The sequence below is a fragment of the Haemorhous mexicanus genome, chromosome 25 (genome assembly GCF_027477595.1).
Source record: "Haemorhous mexicanus isolate bHaeMex1 chromosome 25, bHaeMex1.pri, whole genome shotgun sequence".
NCBI lineage: Eukaryota > Metazoa > Chordata > Aves > Passeriformes > Fringillidae > Haemorhous > Haemorhous mexicanus.
Window position 1 is genome coordinate 77,820 of NC_082365.1, and position 17,794 is coordinate 95,613.

The 17,794-nt window shown below is 45.3% G+C and overlaps 1 protein-coding gene across 2 annotated transcripts in view; it reads right to left on the reverse strand.

The window, feature by feature from the left end:
• The window catches only part of LRIG2 (leucine rich repeats and immunoglobulin like domains 2), a 43,937-nt gene that overhangs the window by 15,828 nt on the left and 10,315 nt on the right, over positions 1-17,794 (reverse strand). Inside the window, exons 9-18 of one of the 2 annotated variants that reach the window (XM_059868088.1) lie at positions 17,221-17,301; positions 16,328-16,399; positions 16,120-16,188; positions 14,491-14,654; positions 12,926-13,246; positions 11,673-11,954; positions 9,982-10,431; positions 9,354-9,503; positions 8,194-8,475; positions 4,416-7,297 (exon numbers count right to left, since the gene is read on the reverse strand). In XM_059868088.1, the coding sequence (XP_059724071.1) occupies positions 7,083-7,297; positions 8,194-8,475; positions 9,354-9,503; positions 9,982-10,431; positions 11,673-11,954; positions 12,926-13,246; positions 14,491-14,654; positions 16,120-16,188; positions 16,328-16,399; positions 17,221-17,301 (2,086 nt within the window). In that variant the 3' untranslated portion in view covers positions 4,416-7,082. Of the gene's footprint in view, positions 1-4,415; positions 7,298-8,193; positions 8,476-9,353; positions 9,504-9,981; positions 10,432-11,672; positions 11,955-12,925; positions 13,247-14,490; positions 14,655-16,119; positions 16,189-16,327; positions 16,400-17,220; positions 17,302-17,794 lie in introns of those variants that run through there. The other variant, XM_059868087.1, reaches the window with a different exon arrangement.

A 17,794-nucleotide genomic window follows, 5' to 3' on the forward strand; every position in this document is an offset into this window, starting at 1 on the left:
CAGGGATCCCCCAGTGTTGGAATGAGGATCTGACTCACAGCATGGTGGATGCTGCAGGCAGACAGTGTGAGGGACTGGGGGGACCCCACATGAAGACTGTAATCCCCATCATGAAGCCACACAGGGACAACATATCCTGGTCTCTGTCTGAGGTTACCCCCTCCACATGAAGCCAACAATTGTGCAAGCCCCTGTCCCCTTTGGAGTCAGGCCCCTGCAGAGCCTGATGCTCATTTCTCCCAGGCTGGATGCTCCTACTTCCTCCAGGCACTTGGTTTAGCATGAGTTGCTGTGGGGTCATGATATCCATTATACAACCCACTCATGAACGTTGCAGCTGCTTTGGGCAGCCCGACCAGCCTGGGCAGGTGCTGCATTGGGAAGCAGCAGAGGGAAAACCTCTCCAGAAAGTCACTGGCACGGCCCCAGCACCAACAAGGAGCTGCAGACCTCTGTAGCTGTGGACAATGCCAACACAGGGCAGAAAAACACCAGATGCAAAAATGACATCCCACTTGGAAGGACACCGAGAGCCCCTCACTGTCAGGAGCAGTGTCCTGAGGTTTTACAGCCTGGACACGGACACCAGAGCTCTGGAAGCAGAGGCTCAGGCAAAACTTCTCTGGATCTGGCCATGTCGGAGCATCTGAGGGAAAGAGGACACCTCCTGTGTTATCCAGGCTCCTAGAGCTGCTGCTGCTGCTAATGTGTATGCCTGGACAGACAGACTGACAGGACTTAAGGAAACCTTTATTTTAAAAATATAATTTTTAATTTAAATGCGAATTGGGTGCTGCATTAACTGTAAGTCACTTGCACTGACACACTGCTTAATTAGCAGGGATGAGGCTCAGGAAGCAACAGCACAAATGGTTGGCCCTTTCCTGGGCATTTATTTTAATTAAAATTTTTCAGGACAGTATCAGTCCTGTTCTACAGAACAGCTCCTCACCGAGTTCAGCCAGACCTCTCCCAAGCCACACATGCTGCCAGCAGGCTGTTAGCTATTAATGGAGCAGGGCACATTTATTTCTGCATCTCAAAATCCCCTTTGGCAAATCACAAGTCGCAGCACTCTGCTCAGTAGATGCTCCTGCAGCCTCCAGCATCAGGCAAACGGTGTCATTGATAAATCTGTGCAAGGACAGAAGAGATGTTTCCAACTGCTGGGGAAAATTACATGGGTAAGTCTTTAGAAGATACATTAAACCTAATGTGAAATCAAACCCTCCAAGCGATGAGCAGAGCAGTTATCCTGTGTTATATGTAAGTTATGTGCAAGAGGGTCTTGTTCATAGATCTGCCTTTGCCAAGAGAGATGAGCTGGAATGACAGCCCTGATCCAAGATAGAGGATGCTCTGATCTCTGGTCAGGGCTGCTGGCATGGAGCTTTAACCATTCCCTCAGCCCAGCTCTGCCTCGTGTGAGAGAAATCCTGATGTGAAACATCACGAGGAGATGGAAAGGGCAGAGCAGGAGTGACCCTGTGGCTGTGCCTGTCAGTAACCACTCAGAGTTCAATCAGTGCCATGTCCCTCACAGAGCAGATAAATGGCAACTCACTGGGAGAAAATGAGATAAACAGTGGCCTTAACAGTGCTCCATTGCCCTCCAAATAGCAAGCCCAGCCAGGACTGCCTCTGGGCACAGCAGGAAAAGGCCCTTGGTTTAAAGGACATGCTCTGAGGTTGTCCCTTCTCTGCTGTGCTGTGTTTCAGCCCATTTCCATCCTGGTCAGCTCAGAGCAGATCCAGAACCACCTGAGTCAGACACACAAAGAAGCACTGGGTGGAAGCCCAGGGCTTGCTGCATGCCAGTTCTCCAGGGGGCTGTTCCCTTCCTCCCTCAGTGCCTGTAACCTGGAGGGGATAAGCTCACCCGTCCTCCTAAAGGGCGTTGGAAATCTCATCTCCATTGCACAAAGGGAGCTAACCACCCCTTTTCTCACCTGGGGAAGCCCAGGTGAACATTTACAGCATGTTCACATGCTTATCACTGCCTGCAACAGCAGACATCCCTGTGTGATTTCTACCATCATCTGCTCAATGCTGTTGGGACTTAGTGCTCCTATGCCACCAGTCTCCATCTGGCTGGAGGCAGCTGATCCTCTCTGTGGTGGTGATCCCCACTGCTGGTGTTCCCAGGGACCCACTTCAGGGCCAAAGTCATAAAAATCAGGATTTTGAGTATATTTGTTCCCTGTACTCCTGTCTGCCTATGAATATGTGGGTTCATTCTGAAAAAAGACCCTGTCTATCTTCCAGCTTCCTATGTGTAGGGAACAGCAACCTGGAGTTCATGGGGCTCCCAATGCAGGTGACAGCCATGGCTGCCTTGGGATTGGAGTCCAAAGCCCCCAAGGCTGGGGGTCCCATGGACCCAAGGACTGTCTTTTCCTTCCAAATCAGCTATTTGCTTATTCCCTTGCTAAGCCCAGACCTGAGGGACTTGGGGCTCAGTTTAGCAGAAGGTGAAGACATCAACCCGCAAATGAGGGGGTAACTTTTCCAAGTGGGTGTCTGGAGGTACCCCAGGGACACATGGGGCTGCTCCCAGAGCAGGCTTCACCCAACCCCCTGCCCCCTGCTCACGTCCCCATGTCACACACCCCTGACCACCGCACTGCGCTCAGCAGCTCCCTCACTCCACGGTGCCTGGGCTCGTGCTCACGGCATCAACCATCACAGCAGAGCCTGGAGTCACATCCAAAGGGGCCAGAAACTCCTGCGGGAGGGAAGGAGGAGAGGAGAACCTGGCAGGCAGAAGGGAAGGTGCTTTAATGAAGCATCCAGTATTAAAGCACTGAAGGATTAAAGACAGGAAGGACTAGGATCCTCCACAAAAACCCAGTCATTAGTGAAGCCCAGGGGTAAGTGCAATTGTTTTCTATTTTTTTCCTGTCTTTGATGACCCAGTTTTTTAGTCTCATCAGCATCAGGCTTGTGTTAATTTTTAAATATGCTTGGGTAACTGAGAACATTAACTATTCATGATCTTATCTGCAATAGCTGTTGGCTCTGACATTGTGCTAGGGAGAGCTGAACTTGCCTGGGAAGGCAGTAGCTGGTTTTTCCTGAGCATCTTGTTGAAATGATCACAGGGGTGGGGTTCCATAACACTCCTGGATAAATCAGGGCTTGTGGCTTGAAAATACTTAGGAGGACACAAAAAGCTGGGATTTGGGAATGCTGTGGACACTGAATGCTTCAGGTCCAGGGAAACCTCAGTATGGTTTATAACTATAAGGGGGTCCTCCTGAGATGGCAGGTGTCTCTGCTGCCCCCTGCCCAGCCAGGTAGTGTCCTAGTCCAGGCAGAGGCTGAAGGAATCCCTGATTATCAGGAATGTGAGCTGATAAATCACAGAATCATGGAATGTTTTAGGTTGGAATGGACCTAATATCTCTAATATCGTTCCACCCCCTGCCCATGAGCAGGGACACCTTCCAGTAGACCAGGTTGCTCCAAGCCCTGCCCAACCCGGCCATGGACACTTCAAGGGAGGGGCAGCCACAACTGCTCTGGAAAATCTGTGCCAAGGCCTCAGCACCCTTACAGCGAAGAATTTCTTCCTACTATCTACTCTAAGCCTTCCCTCATCAGCTTAAGGCCTTTCCCCCTTGTCCTGACACTGCATGCCCTTGTGCAAAGTCCTCCTTCAGAGTAACGTGGTGGTCAGTGTGTCTAGGGTGGGGGGAGCAAGGCACATGCAGCTCGTGGGAGCTCTTTCCCTGGGTGTAAACATCTCTGTCAGCAGGAGTCGGGGACAAAGCAGCTGCAGGAACTCAACCTGGGAAAAGCTCGTTGGTGCTGAGATCTGGGAACAAGCACAAGAGTGAAGAACACAGGGCAGAGCACAGGAAAACAAAGGGGATTAATTATCAGAACATGAAACAGCAGAAGAATGCAGGGAGAGAGAGAGGGAGTTATTCAAAGGAATAAAAAGCTCATGCTGGTTTTCAGGGGGGATTGGGCTAGCAGCACCTCCTGCGGCTGGCAGGTGGAAAATGCTCCCACCAACTTGTGCTGACAGTGCATTGCAGGAAAGAAAATCCTTTTCAGAGGATCCACAGAGCAGGAGGGCAGCATTAGAAAAGCAGGAGAAAAGTGTGGGGAGCACAGTGATCTGCAAGGCTTCTGGCCCAGAGTTAACACTACCACGGAAGAACCGCCCCTCCTCCATTTTCCAAAAAGGGTACAGGTACTTCCTGCAGGAAAACTGAAATGAGAATCACAGAATCAGAGAATGGTTGAGATGGAAACACCCTCTGGAGGTCACCTTGTCCAAATCTCAGAGTCCCAGAACCACGTCCAGTTGGCAAAGTTTAATTTTCAGAGAGGGAAAAACCAGAGTAAATACTATAGGACAAAATATAATTATTCAATTTGCAAACTAACAGAGTTACACTGAATGCTCAATGTATACAGCATTTTATTGTTTGGACATATGTTACAATGGACAAACATATATTACAGATGCTATACAAAATATACATTCTGCTGTGAAAAAAATATAAATAGACAATAGGAAATAGTAAGAGGGAACAGAAGCAGCTTTGCTCTTGCTGCTTCTGACCCCTCTCAGTTCCTGTACTGGTAGTGCTTTGGCATTGATTGAGGCAATTGCTTGTTTTTACTGAAAAAAGAAAGGCCACTCTGTCCCTCTGCAAAGGGGAAACAAGACACAGGATTTGCTCCTCCAAGTCTACCAAAGAAGTTTTTCCACAGCAAAGTATCACCTACTCACAAGCATCAGCTATTTACAACCAGCTTATGGACTTTAAATGCTCATGGAAGGATGTAAATGTCTTAATTCAGGATTCAGCTTTTATAGGCCACTCTCTCACAGAAATCAGAGCAGCTTTAGCTGCGCTCTCTGACAGCCAGCATAGTCCTGGTACAGCCAGCAGGGATTTTAAAGCCCTGACCCAGGACAAGCAGGTCTCACCCTCCTTGATCCAGGGAGTTGTACCCCAAGTACTCTCAAGGGTCTGGACGATGCCAGCTGCACTGTGACAGATCTGTGTGAGCTCAGCTCCTACAAAGCGAGAGAGGAATGAAAGAAATAGGAACAAGCATTTGCCAAACAGTGATGAGAGAGCAGCAGCAGGGATGTGGTTTTCCCACTGCTAGGAATCACAGATGCCAGTAGCACCTTGTCCAGTAGCCTGAGTGACTACTGGCTGAGAGAGCAGCCCAAAATGATAAGGCTTTGCTGCTGCTGCTGCTGTAGTTTCATGGCATGACCTTTTTCATCTGGATTTAAACTGACAGTGCTGGTCCCTGCAGCAGGGAGCACGCTGGATTCAGAATAAGCGCTGTGCCTTAAATGCTGTCTGGGAAGGAAAAGTCTGGAGGAAATAGAACCAGAAAGAAACTAACTGATAATTTCTCCTTTTTTTTTTAATAAAGATTTCACCTGTCAGAATCCCAAAATTTACACATCTGTGTTCCTCTCTATTTTACCCAAAGGTCAAGGACAATTGCATCCCCTTCCTGCTAAAGCTGCCGCCTACCAAAGCAGCCATGCTGGCTTTGAGAGCAGGGGAAGAGGCCTTAAAAATACTTACTCATTTGCAATGATTTGACTATTATTCCTGTCCAAAGAGCCATGGGAAAAGCATCATTAGTCTCAGTGTTTCCCCACTCCTTTACTCAAACACTTCACCACAGCCTCTGAATTCCGCTGTGATCCTGCACGACCAGACCTGACAATTGAGTCGCAAACCTTTCAGTCCAGGAATGGACCAATGGGAATTCTTACATACCTACAACTGAGCTGGGCCAAAAACCATCCCTGAGGAGTCTTTTAACACCTACAAAAAGGGGCATTTCCCCCCAAAAAGAACAACTTCCCAGAAAGCCTTTATAATGTCATTTGTCTTCCTCATTTTCTCAGGCACATCTCACTGAAACTATGGAGTCTGAGCTTCCTCTGTGTCAGCAAGATCTTTCAGTAGGGAGGGGCTCCCTGCATTGTATCATTTCTCACCTGTCAAATATTTAAACATTTTGACCACACCAAGATTTGAGGGTACTATCAGTTCAACAATGTAGCCTGATATTTTACAACAGAAAAGGACCAGTGTTGTAAACTCCATATGCCTTTGGCTATGCAGAAGAAATAAGTATTCATCAAGTGCTCTCTCAATTTACCTCATGCTTTTCATCACCACATTCTTTTTAAAAGTGCACTTAACTGCCAGCTAGGAAACATATGGAGACCCTCTCAGCAGATACAATACAAAGGGGTTTTTTATAGATAAAAGCTTAGATAAACCCTGAAATTCTGCTACTATCAGGAAATGGATCAGCTTGCAGCCAGGTCAGCCAGGCACGCAGTTGTAGGCAACAATGAAATTCATCAATATCACAGTTCTACCACATATCTATAAGTAAATGCACTTTTCAAAACAAAGACAGCTCTATTCCCCCACAAACAAGCTTTCAGTCCCCCCAAGCTCCCCATATGGCTTGATATGCAGCTGTCAAGACTAACAGTATGATACATACTTTGGCATAATAAAAAATAATTTACATTACAGTCAACACATTTATATGCTTAGTGTATACAAAATATTTATAAATGCGAGTTTATTTACAACTAGAGTCCATTATTCATAGAAGAAAACAAGCCCCAAATTTAGACTGGCAACAGAAACCTGCCAACAGTCTAAGGAAGGAAAAGCTGGCCAAGAGTTTTACGCTTACAGTTCCGGGGGAATTCCATGAGGAGGCCCTGATGGTTTGTTTCCAAGCAGACAAAACACTGTGAAATAGCTACACACGCTCTTGAGAGCTTTCCAAAACATGTACCACCACAAAGACTGCTTCCAGCATCACACAATCCATATTTTAATGCTATTTTTGTAGATAGCACTAATTTTCCATGTGTTCTCTGGTGCACATTCCTATTTCCAATTGAAAAATTGCAGAAAAAAGGGCATGTGCCATCTCCTCCAAGAGTCTGACTCTTTAGTACTTGCAGACACATACACAAGCATCTTTGGCCTTGGGGTTAGTACTGAGGTAGTAAATACAGCCAGTCAACGTGGATTTGCTTTCAAGGCTTTGCGAGTGTTTTATGTGGTTTCACTTTGGTCACGAATGCTCTGTGTCCTGTTAAAATCAAAGCTCTCCTCCCTCAGCTTGTGGCAGGGCCTGGGTGATGCGGGGTCCCGGCCACCGTCGCTCCGCAGCGGCTGCGGGGCCTCGTGGGCCAATGGATGGTGCAGGAATTGTGGGCGAGAGCAAGCCAGGTCTTTGCTGCCTCCCCACAGAGGAACCTGGAAGGGCTCTGAGGGAGAAAAATTACAAGATGAACAGAAGCAAGTTCATGGAATCCAGAAATATCCTAAGTTGGAAGGGACCCTCAAGGATCATCGAGTCCAACTCCTGGCCCCGCACAGGCACCCCAACAAATTCCACCCTGTGCCTGAAGAGGGTTGTCCAAGCACTCTTTGAGCTCTGGCAGCCTTGAGGTCATGCCCATTCCCTGAGGAGCCTGGGCAGTGCGTGACCACCCTCTGGATGAAGGACCTTTTCCTGACACCCAATCCAAACCACCCCTGACACAGCTCCAGCTGTTCCCTCAGGTGCTGTCACAGCTCACAAAGAGCAGAGATCAATGACACTCAGATTTTAGAAAGATTTGAGCTCTGTGACTCAGCAATTACAATCCTTCTGAGAAGATTTTCTCTGGTTTTACTAGAGAAAACCATTTTACTAGATGCTCTCCTTTTCCAGCAATCTCTTACAGTAACCAGGAACACACAGAGTTTCAGTGTGAATTTTTTAAAAGGTGATCTGGAAGACAGTCAACAGAAAAATAACCAACTTAGGGAGTTCTATGAACTTCAGGCCAGCTCAAACAGAAAGGCTGTTGTGAAGCTCCAACTTTTCGTTAATACATGTCCTTGAAGTATAAGCAAATGCTCACATTCCATAAACTTAAACCTGCAAATTAAGAAATTCTATCATCTTTTTAACATCACCCTCTTCAATCTCAAGTACTGGATGCCAGCTGTTGCTTGCTGATGCAACATGGGCATTTGGAGAACAAGCGGTTAATAAATGTGAGTTATTTCACAAACTACTGGCACTTGAAGCTGTGTGTCAATAATGAAGGGCAGCATCACGAAAGTGAAAGTTATCAGGGACTACAAAGCAACAAAAGGAAAAGTGGACACTCACCAATAATCTGCTGGGAAGAGATTTTCTTATCACTTTTTCTGTCATGGTTGGTAAGGAAGACAGGCACATCTCTGTCTGCTAAGAGGTCACCCAGAGCACTGGTTTCATTCTGGGTGTGTGCTGTGTACGTTTCCTTGGGCATCTGCACCATGAGATTTGGGAGGGTTTGATCCAGTGGGTCCTCCTCAGTGATGAAGGCATAGGGACAGTACTCTCGGGTCCGCGAGTAGATGTTGGCGTTGTCATAACAATCTGAGCAGATCACTAATGGTGCTGCACCACCTGATGAACACAATGGAAAAACAGACTACTCTCAAAAAGGATGAGGATGCCAGATTTCCATAGGCTATATGTCCTGGTATGATCATTTATTACAGCAGCACAGATTGAAGTGTCTTTTTACAGTTAAGGGAGTAACGGAGTACTCGCCTTGAGAGGTCACATGAGAAACCCCCCAAGGCTCCCCCCATCCAAATTCTATACAGCAGTCCCCTTCTGAAGCTAACCAGGGGAACCACAGACATGTTCCCCTATTTCATGGGCAAAAAAGTTCAATGCAGGTGCAGCCAAGCTTGGACACCAAGGTGAAATAGCCTAGGGATAAAGCTGGGATACCTGCCCACATCCATCTTAGACCTGACTTGCCCCTGCATGCCTACACACATCAGAGCTGATGATAAACCCGTCACTTAGATGAGCTGCTTCTCAACTCCTTCCTGATACAGACTCTATTGCAGTGGGACTGGGCTGGAGGGACCATGGACAGGTGTGAAAAATTTGCACTGAGGATCAATTTTCAAGCCAGCCTATAACGAGTGAAGAGTCCTCAGCATTTTGATGACAAAGAAAGCTCAAAAATCTCTGAAATCTCTGTAAGCTCAATGACATGAACATCCAGAAAATTGTCCAAACAAGGTAGGGAAATAGTGCAGACCCTTTAGTTATAACTGTAACAAACCAACCAGCCAACCTTATACCAAGGACAGGAGTAACAGCTAGTCACCTTCCAAGCAAAATCTATTTCCACCTCCTCTGCCTGGGCTCTTGAGATGCCAAAGGAAAGAAACAGGATAAAGATCTTGACACTTAAGCTGTGAGGACGAGACTGTGCATTGGCATCCTGATGAGACACTGGCAACACACCTGAGGTCTCTGCTTACCATCTGTGCCTTTGTGCATGTAGCTGCCAGCTGGAGGCATCAGCTGCTGATGGCTCCCTGCCTCCAAATTGCTGTAGCCTTCCTGAGGCTCAGACAGTGTTCCTTGGGAGGACAGGTAGCTAGGAATGTCAGCAGGTAGGTTCATCTCCTCTGCAAGGCAGGATTAACATTGGCAACATTAAACAGTGTGAAGATTTCAAGGTATTACCAGCACTACTGTATTCCCCACATTAACAAGAATACCCAGAATTTCAACTTGCATGTAGGTATCTTTTTTCTACCTCAGTAATTACAAATCCAGACAGCCAGTTCAAAGATGACAGGGCCAGAAAGAAACTGTACACCTATTATTCCAAGCCCTGAAAACATTTCTAAATTTATTCAAATACCTACTTCCAAACTTTACTGTTTTCCCTCAATGTAGGGCAAACCTAATGTATAAGGAATAGAATTAGCACACTTCTGGTATTTAAAAGAATTTCTAAAATGGAGGAATTTGGGCAAAACCCTGAAGGGATTTTAAAAGGAAATCTTCAGTTCTTTAATCTTATCCATTTGTAACAAATCCAGAAATTTCAAGTGTTTTGGACTAAAAACAGGACCAGAGACTGTTGATTTGACATTTAACCTGTGTTAGTGATGCTGTAGTCTTCATTCTTTCTCCTCATGTGGTAGATGACGATAACCCACACCAAGGACGTTCCCACCACACAACACACAACAACGATAATCACGATCCCTACTGTTGTCCAGCCATCCTCTTCATGGACAATGGCACTCTGGGAAGAATCACAGTTGGGGGAAGCCAGGACATTTAGGTAAATATGGCCACGCTCAGTGCCCAGTGTGTTGGACATGATGCACGTGTACTTCCCAGCATCCTCCAGCCCCGCATCCACTATGATGAGGAGCTGATTTGCTGCAGCGAAGAAATGCCGCTCGGTGACTGCCAAGGGACCATCGTCCTTGGTCCAGTTGAGGCGAGGGGCAGGACTGCCACCAGCTATGCACTGCAGGACAGCAGTTTCACCTCGGGTCACGGTCCTGTCCTCCAGAGGCCTCATGAAGGAAGGAGTTTCTGGGACAAAAAGTGAAATTGTAAGATAACTTTAAAGGATTATGAAATCCTATAATGGTTTGGATTGGAAGGGACCTCAAAGATCATCCTCTCCCATCCCCTGCCATAGAGAGGGACACCTTCCACTACACCAACTTGCTCCAAGCCCCATCCAAGCATCTCGAGCACTTCCAGGGATGGGACAGATGCAGCTGCTTTGGGAAACCTGTGCCATTCCAATTCTAAATTTGGCCATAATGTTAAGAGTCAGAGTATTCAAAAAATGCTGCCCTCTGGAAGGAACTGACCTTCCATTATTACTCAGCATAGTTCACAGGATGGATCAGCTTGGAAGGGACCCTAGTGGATCATCTGGTCCTACCTCCCTGCTCAAGCAGTGTTATGCCAGAGTATACAGGACAGGATTGCATCCAGGAACATCTCCAGTGAGGGAGACTCACTGGCTGGGCAGCCTGTTCCTGCACAGTAAAGAAGTTCTTCCTCACATTCATGCAGAGCTTGCTGTGCATCAGTTTCTGCCCATAGCCTCTTGTCCCATTGCTGACCAGCACCAAGCACAGCCAGGTCCGTCCTCTGACCCCTCCCTGCAGACACGGACACACATTGATGAGGGCTCCTGTTATCAGCCATCTTTTCTCAAGGTTGAACAAGCCCAGTTCCATAAGTCTGTCACAGAATCATGAAATCATTTAGGTTGGAGAAGGCCTCTAAGATTATCAAGTCCAACCATTCACCATTTCATTGTAAGAGTATGCTCCAGTCCCTTCATCATCTCTGGACTTGCTCCAGGGACTCTGCATCCCTCTTGTCCTGAGGAGCTCAGAACTGGACACAGCACTCCAGATGTGCCTCACTAGGGCTGAGCAGAGGGGCAGGATCACCTCCCTGACCTACTGGCAATGCTCTCTCATGCATCCCAAGATCCCACTGATCTTTTTTGCGGCAAGTTTATTACCTGTGACAAAATTTGCTGTAAAGCAAAACAAATTACCTGCCTGATCTACACTGCTGGACTAAGATATGCCCCCTCAGCTCCCTGCAAAGATCACACTAACTCCAACTCCACCAGGGAGCTCTGCAACTCAGGTTCTAAAGCTTCACTGTGTAAACAGCACACCAAGTGCTGCTCTTTGTATTTTAACTTCATTCTCCACCATTTCAACTTGCTACTTATAGCCAAGCTACACTTCCACTGCAGATGTGCAGGGATCCACCTGCCAGCACAGGCCAGTCACACTTACCCAGCACAGTCAGGGTAGCATTGGCTGAGAGTCCCCCTGCGATGTTGTGGGCCATGCAGCTGTAGATGCCCATGTCTTCCATCTTCACATTTGCAATGAAGAACACATCGTCCTCAGGCATTACGTGCATTCTCCTCTCTCTTGCAGCAGGAAAGTCTGTGCCACCATCTTTCTGCCAGGAGATCTGGGGTGGGGGGTGGCCCTCAGCAGCACACTCCAGCCGGGCCATGGCCCCGGTGCGGATAGTGAGATCCATGGGAGTTTTCAGGAAAGAAGGGAGCTCTGGAACAAAGGGGACATCAATTCAGCTTTTTCATTATCAGGTAAAATACAGCAAAAGCTCCACAACAGAAAGGAAATTCGAAAACATATCTGAAACACTCTGTAAGAGAGAGCAACAGATTCTTCTGAAGAACTGCACAAACTTTCAGTGGTTATTTCTAAGAGCCTTTCTCCCAAAATTTAAATACAGTATCTACAGTGTTCACAGAATCACAGAATGCTTTGGGTTGGAAGAGACCCTTAAGACAATACATGCCCAAGGACACCTTCCACTCTCCCAACTTGCTCCAAGCCCTGTCCAGCCTGGCCCTGAAAACTTAAAGGGATGGGGCAGCTGCTCTGGGCAACCTGTGCCAACCCCACAGGGAGAAATTTCTTTCTAATATCCAATGCAAACATACTCTATTTCGGTTTAAAGCCATTAAGTTCCTCAAAGATGATGTGAAGAAGATGATTTCTTATGGGAAGAATCAAGGGAAAAGTCTTTGCCACATTTTTCTTCTCTGCTAACAGGGAAGGCACGTTTCCATCTCACCACCTCTGCTCCGAGGTACTGTGGGGACCAGTGGTCTGCTGACTGATGTAAACATTGTCTTCTTACCCCCCCTTCCCTCAAAATAAACTGAATTATGATGGCTAAAAATAAAAAAAAGACTTCACTTTTGACTTTTCAGAGTTTTTACCACTTGTTTTCTCATGAGTCTTCCCCAGTTTTGCAAACATGTGGGAAAGGTGCTGAGTTCTGAGGAGACAGTAGAGGGAGCTTTTAGTTTAAAGAATTCCACCTCCAATTAATGAGATGAGCAACTAATTGTGTTCCAATAAAGCATGGATGATAAATGCTACTTTCAAACAAGCGAACAGAGGCTTTTCATCCACAAAAAAAAAAAAAAAAAAATCACAGACTTGTAGCTACTTAAATGGAGTTTTAGGTTCCCAGTGTTTCTCCTTTTTTTACCATTACCACTTACCATTGACAGTCAGCTTGGCTTTGTTGGAATAATTGGAGCCAAAGTGATTGGTGACAATGCACTGGTATTTCCCTTCATCAGTGAAATTCACATTGAAGAGGTGCAGGACAGTGGTGTATTCCAGCATCTCCCCACTTTGCTGCTGGTACCTGGCAAAGTTCTCAATGTCGGCATCGTAGAGGACCTCGCTGTCTTTGCGCCAGGCCGTGGCCATGGGCGAGTCACTGCTGCTCACAGCACTGCACATCAGGGTCACATTTGTGCCTCGCAGGGCCACCGTGGTCTCTGGGTGGACTCTGATCTGTGGTTTAGGGAAATTATCTGAAAAGAAAAGCATGAAGATCAGCTAGTTTCCTCTTAAACTTGAATTAATATTGCAAGAAAACTCACTCAAAAGAGAATGTAAACAAACCCAAAACTTTGGGCACAGATGTCCTGCTTGAGGGGCACAAATTCAGCTATTTTGATCTGGATATCAAGCTGCGAAATAGGCAGAAGAATCAGCATTGAAAACAATCAGTGTAGAAGTGCAGTGCTGAGCAGCCCTGCCTTTTGTCCAACTTCTGAAACTTGCTATATTTAGATCACACTCAAAAATCCTGCTCAGCTGAAAAGCCAGACCATTTTATGAAGGACTGAGACTTACTTTCAGATAGTTTAAATACCCTGAAGAGCCTTGAAGTTCTACCAGCACAAAGCATAACAAGCTGGAACTTCACTAACTCATCCCACTCGATGAAACTGATTTCCATATCCATAAATTCAACAAAGACACTCCACAGACACATGCAGAGCTCTGTCAGATGCCACCATGGTGGTACTGGAGTGGAGAAGTGGGTGAGTGCACCTACATGATTACTATTGTAGCCTTTACCACCAAAACAATAAAAGAATTGCACATAAACAAATAACTGTTATAAATTTGCTCACCAGGAAAAGGAAACATCAGGCCTGCCACGAGCTTCATGAAGACTCTGGGCAAAGAGTTTGAGACCACCATAAACATCACAGTTAAGGTGCACTAGAAAATGTGCCAGAGCCTCAACTACTCTAATTTTTGCCCAGAGCTGTGGCTGTCCCATTCCTGGAAGAGCTCGTGGCCAGGATGAGCAGGGCTTGGAGCAACCTGTTCTCATGGAAGGTGTCCCTGTCTATGGCAGGGGTAGGAACTGGATGAACTTTAAGATCCCTTCCAACCCAAACTATTTATGATTCTGCAATATTCTGCTGGTATGGGCAAGAAGCAGAAAGAAAGTGTTTAACAGACCTTACAAAGCTAAAGGTAGTCATAAGCAGGGAGAATGAAAGCATAATCCATTCTTACTAGTAAGCTCAATAAAAATCAATGCCCAACAGCACTACTCCTTCGGGTTAACTTCAGTGCTCAAACACCACAAACCAGAGCAAAGAGATGCCAAATTAAGCCCCAAACTCACAGCAGACTCAGGGACCTACATGGGCACCATGGCCATGACCATGTACCTCCTCAGAACTGCAGCTTGATCTCAGCTACAAGACTTGTGTTACTGTACTTTTGTATCAGAAGTCACTAAAAAAATACAAACCACAAACAAAGTCATCAGGATCCACACTGAGAAGGCTTTGTCCTGCCAACCACTCAGGGTGAGCACAGCTGACACTGACAGCCTGCAGCAAATGGCTCTCTCTGAGCCACTGGGGCAGCCATTTCAACTGGCAATCACAAAGCAAACTGCTTGTGTTCAACACTCTGCAGAAACAGGGCAAAACAAAAGGGTGAGTGAAGTTTGTTTCACATGCATACACATGATTTCACACAGCAAAGCAACTTAAAGCATACACATACAGACATATCAGATTTACAGTATTATTTAATACCTATGGGTATTTATTATAAAATCTTGAGTATTTATGCTAGAATCAGTCCCTCTATGTCAGCATTAAGACCTAACATTTCGTTTTAATCCTGGAGAATATAAACTCAGAGTTTCAACTTCTAAAAAAAACAATTCCAAAACCACTAAGCCTATCTTTAAAATTTTCTCATTCCTCTGTAAAGCAATCAAAAGAACATAACATTGCAGTGCAGCTCCATGTTTCAAACTAAACACAACTGCCATTATGAAATGAGTAGAAGCCTCAATTCTCATTTTAATGCCAGCTGAAAAATATTTAAGGCCAAAAGTGATTTGTTTCATACAGATATCAATTGCAGCTCATTTTCTCTGCTCCACAGAAAACAATGATGGGTCTCGTCTCTCCTACCATCTGCTTTCAAAGTTTCCTACGTGTTATTACTCATTCGCTGGAGTGCCAGATGCCACCTCTGAACTGACTTCAAGACATGGGGGCTGAGTTTTGTTTGCCATACTCCAAATACCAGTTTGACTGACTTGAGACAGTCTAGCGTCTAACAAGAAGCGATCTGTCCTAAGATGCAGCCAGTCATGGGAGAAAAGAGGCACCAAACAAGCCAGGATTCCCTCCTACTCTTTGCCTGCACATATCAATGACTCATCACTTTTAAAATACATCAGAGAAGGCAAATTCAACACCTGAAATCGTTTCCTCACAGTGGCAGATCTTGCAGACTAAATCCATCTGGCCAAGGTTAACTAATGGAGTAACAGGTTTAGACCAGATTACAACAGTCAGAGACTTCATCTCACAGAAAGTACTGCATTACAGTAGTAATAGTCTTGGGTGGGAAGGTCATTTCACGTTATACTACTTCAGATGTCTAAAGACCACAAGAGACCCTATGAGCTTAAACATCTGCTGAGCACATAGAAAATCTTGTCTAGTTGTGAATTTTAAAGCCTTTCCCTAGCCCCCCAAAATTGGAAGAAAAACACAGGATTTGCTAATCCCCCTGAGAGATTCCTGATGAATTATTTGTTTTGTTCACTGCCGACATGCAGTGCTGAGCCTGCTGCAAAATCATGGGATACGAAAAGCTTAATGGTTCAGTACTGCAAGAAAAAAGTTAACTCCTCCTAATTGCAAATAAGGAAATGCAGCTGAAGATTTTATCAAACCTTAAATCTAAATATTCTGCTACCAACTTTGAGTTGATACTTTACCAGCATTGCTGCAAATATTTCATGATGAAAGCAGGCACACTTCAGACAACTTCAAAGAACCCTACAATGGCTGAAGAATTCTTTCCAAGGTAGGGCTTGTAAAGAATCTCTAAATAATTGCTATTAACTTACAGCTCCTTCAGCTGAGCCTGGTCAAAGGCATTTTCTTGGATGGACATTATTGCATTGTTGCTTAAGTCTCTGTAAGTTAAGCAAAGAGCACAATGAGGAGTCAGTGTGATTTCATATGCTGCCTTCAGTTAAATACTTGAAAATCTCACAGAGAACACAACATTGAAGTTGACAAATAATTAGGAGTTCTACAAATTAAAATACTTACAGATGTTCAAGTCCTTCAAGACCAGAGAATGCTTTTTTGGTAATTGACTTAATTTGGTTTCCTTGCAAGATTCTGAAAATAAAGGCCCAGAAACCAGTCTGAATGTCAATATGAGTTCACAAACAAGACACAAAAGAAATACCCTATGATGCTTAATTACACTTTTTTCCTAATTCTAGCTGAGATACAGAATGAAATACTATTCTTTTTAGCTTAAAGGCTCAACTAATTTTCCTGAGAGCAGGGCTTCTTTTCTATTTTCAACTTAGAGATTTGGTTTAGAAATGTGTCAGAAGATAATTTAAGTCAGAAGGATGAAACAGCAATAAGTAGAACTTGGGAACAAAGCAATAACTTCCTAATACCAACCTGCAACCATCACACAACTTCCTGGACTGCACCCCCACACCAGGCTATTTGTTAGAAACAACGTTTGTAACTACGCAGGATGGAGCTTCCTACAAAACACGTGGCACTGGATGGAAAGTGCACAGTCTAAGTATCAAGCAGTTTGTTAATGCAATAGTGTTTCGAATTTGCTCAAAAATACTTTGTATTTTGGGGTTGTTTTTTTGATAAGTAGTAACTTTTACCCACACCAAAGAAGCACACGAAATGACAATCACCACACAGAGGGAGTGAGGTATTCAATAATAAATGCAGTCAAATACTTATGCTTAATCTCATCAAACTGGTGCTGTAAGGAAATGCAGTGCTACATGGATCCGATGCTCCTGAACAAGGAACCCAGGACTACACCTTACACACAAGTGGAAACACTATGAGAAAGGCTTTCTGCCTTGTGTCATTGACTGAAAATTACTCAATATTTTGCCCTCTCCCTCTCTGCATGCCTGGGAAGTACTGTTGTTCTCCTAATCTGTAATACATACAGTTTATCCAGCCTGCTGAGTCCCACAAAAGCTTCATTTGCATCTTCTATGGCCCAGGAGATCTCATTGTTCCGCAAGTCCCTGCAGGAGAAGACATTTCTCAGAAAGAAGACTTGGAGCATCATTGTGACCAGGGCTAGTGATGAGCTGGGGAAGACAGGCCAGGTATGGGGCTCTGGCACACCTGGAAGGTCTCAAATCTTTTACAAAACTAAACTTGTCAGGAGATAAATTTCTCACTACAGAGGGGCAAAAGGGAAAACTTCATGATAAGTTCTGCAGTAAGCACCACAAACAAATTCTGCAGCACAACTTGATGTGGAATTTAAGGAAAGCCACAGTCTGACCAGCACTTTTCATGTGGCCTATATGCCAGGAGCTGGGAGAGGCTCCTGAAGCAAGTTGGTTCATGTAAGGGAATTAACCAATATACCAGCAGCATTGATCTTCACAAGTAACAGGCTTATAACAGCATTAGCATATTAAGGAATTACACACAGGCTACAGTGTAGGCCTGCCAGGCACACCTTGGTGGCTTTACAAGATGAAGTTGATATTCTGCTCACAAATCTTG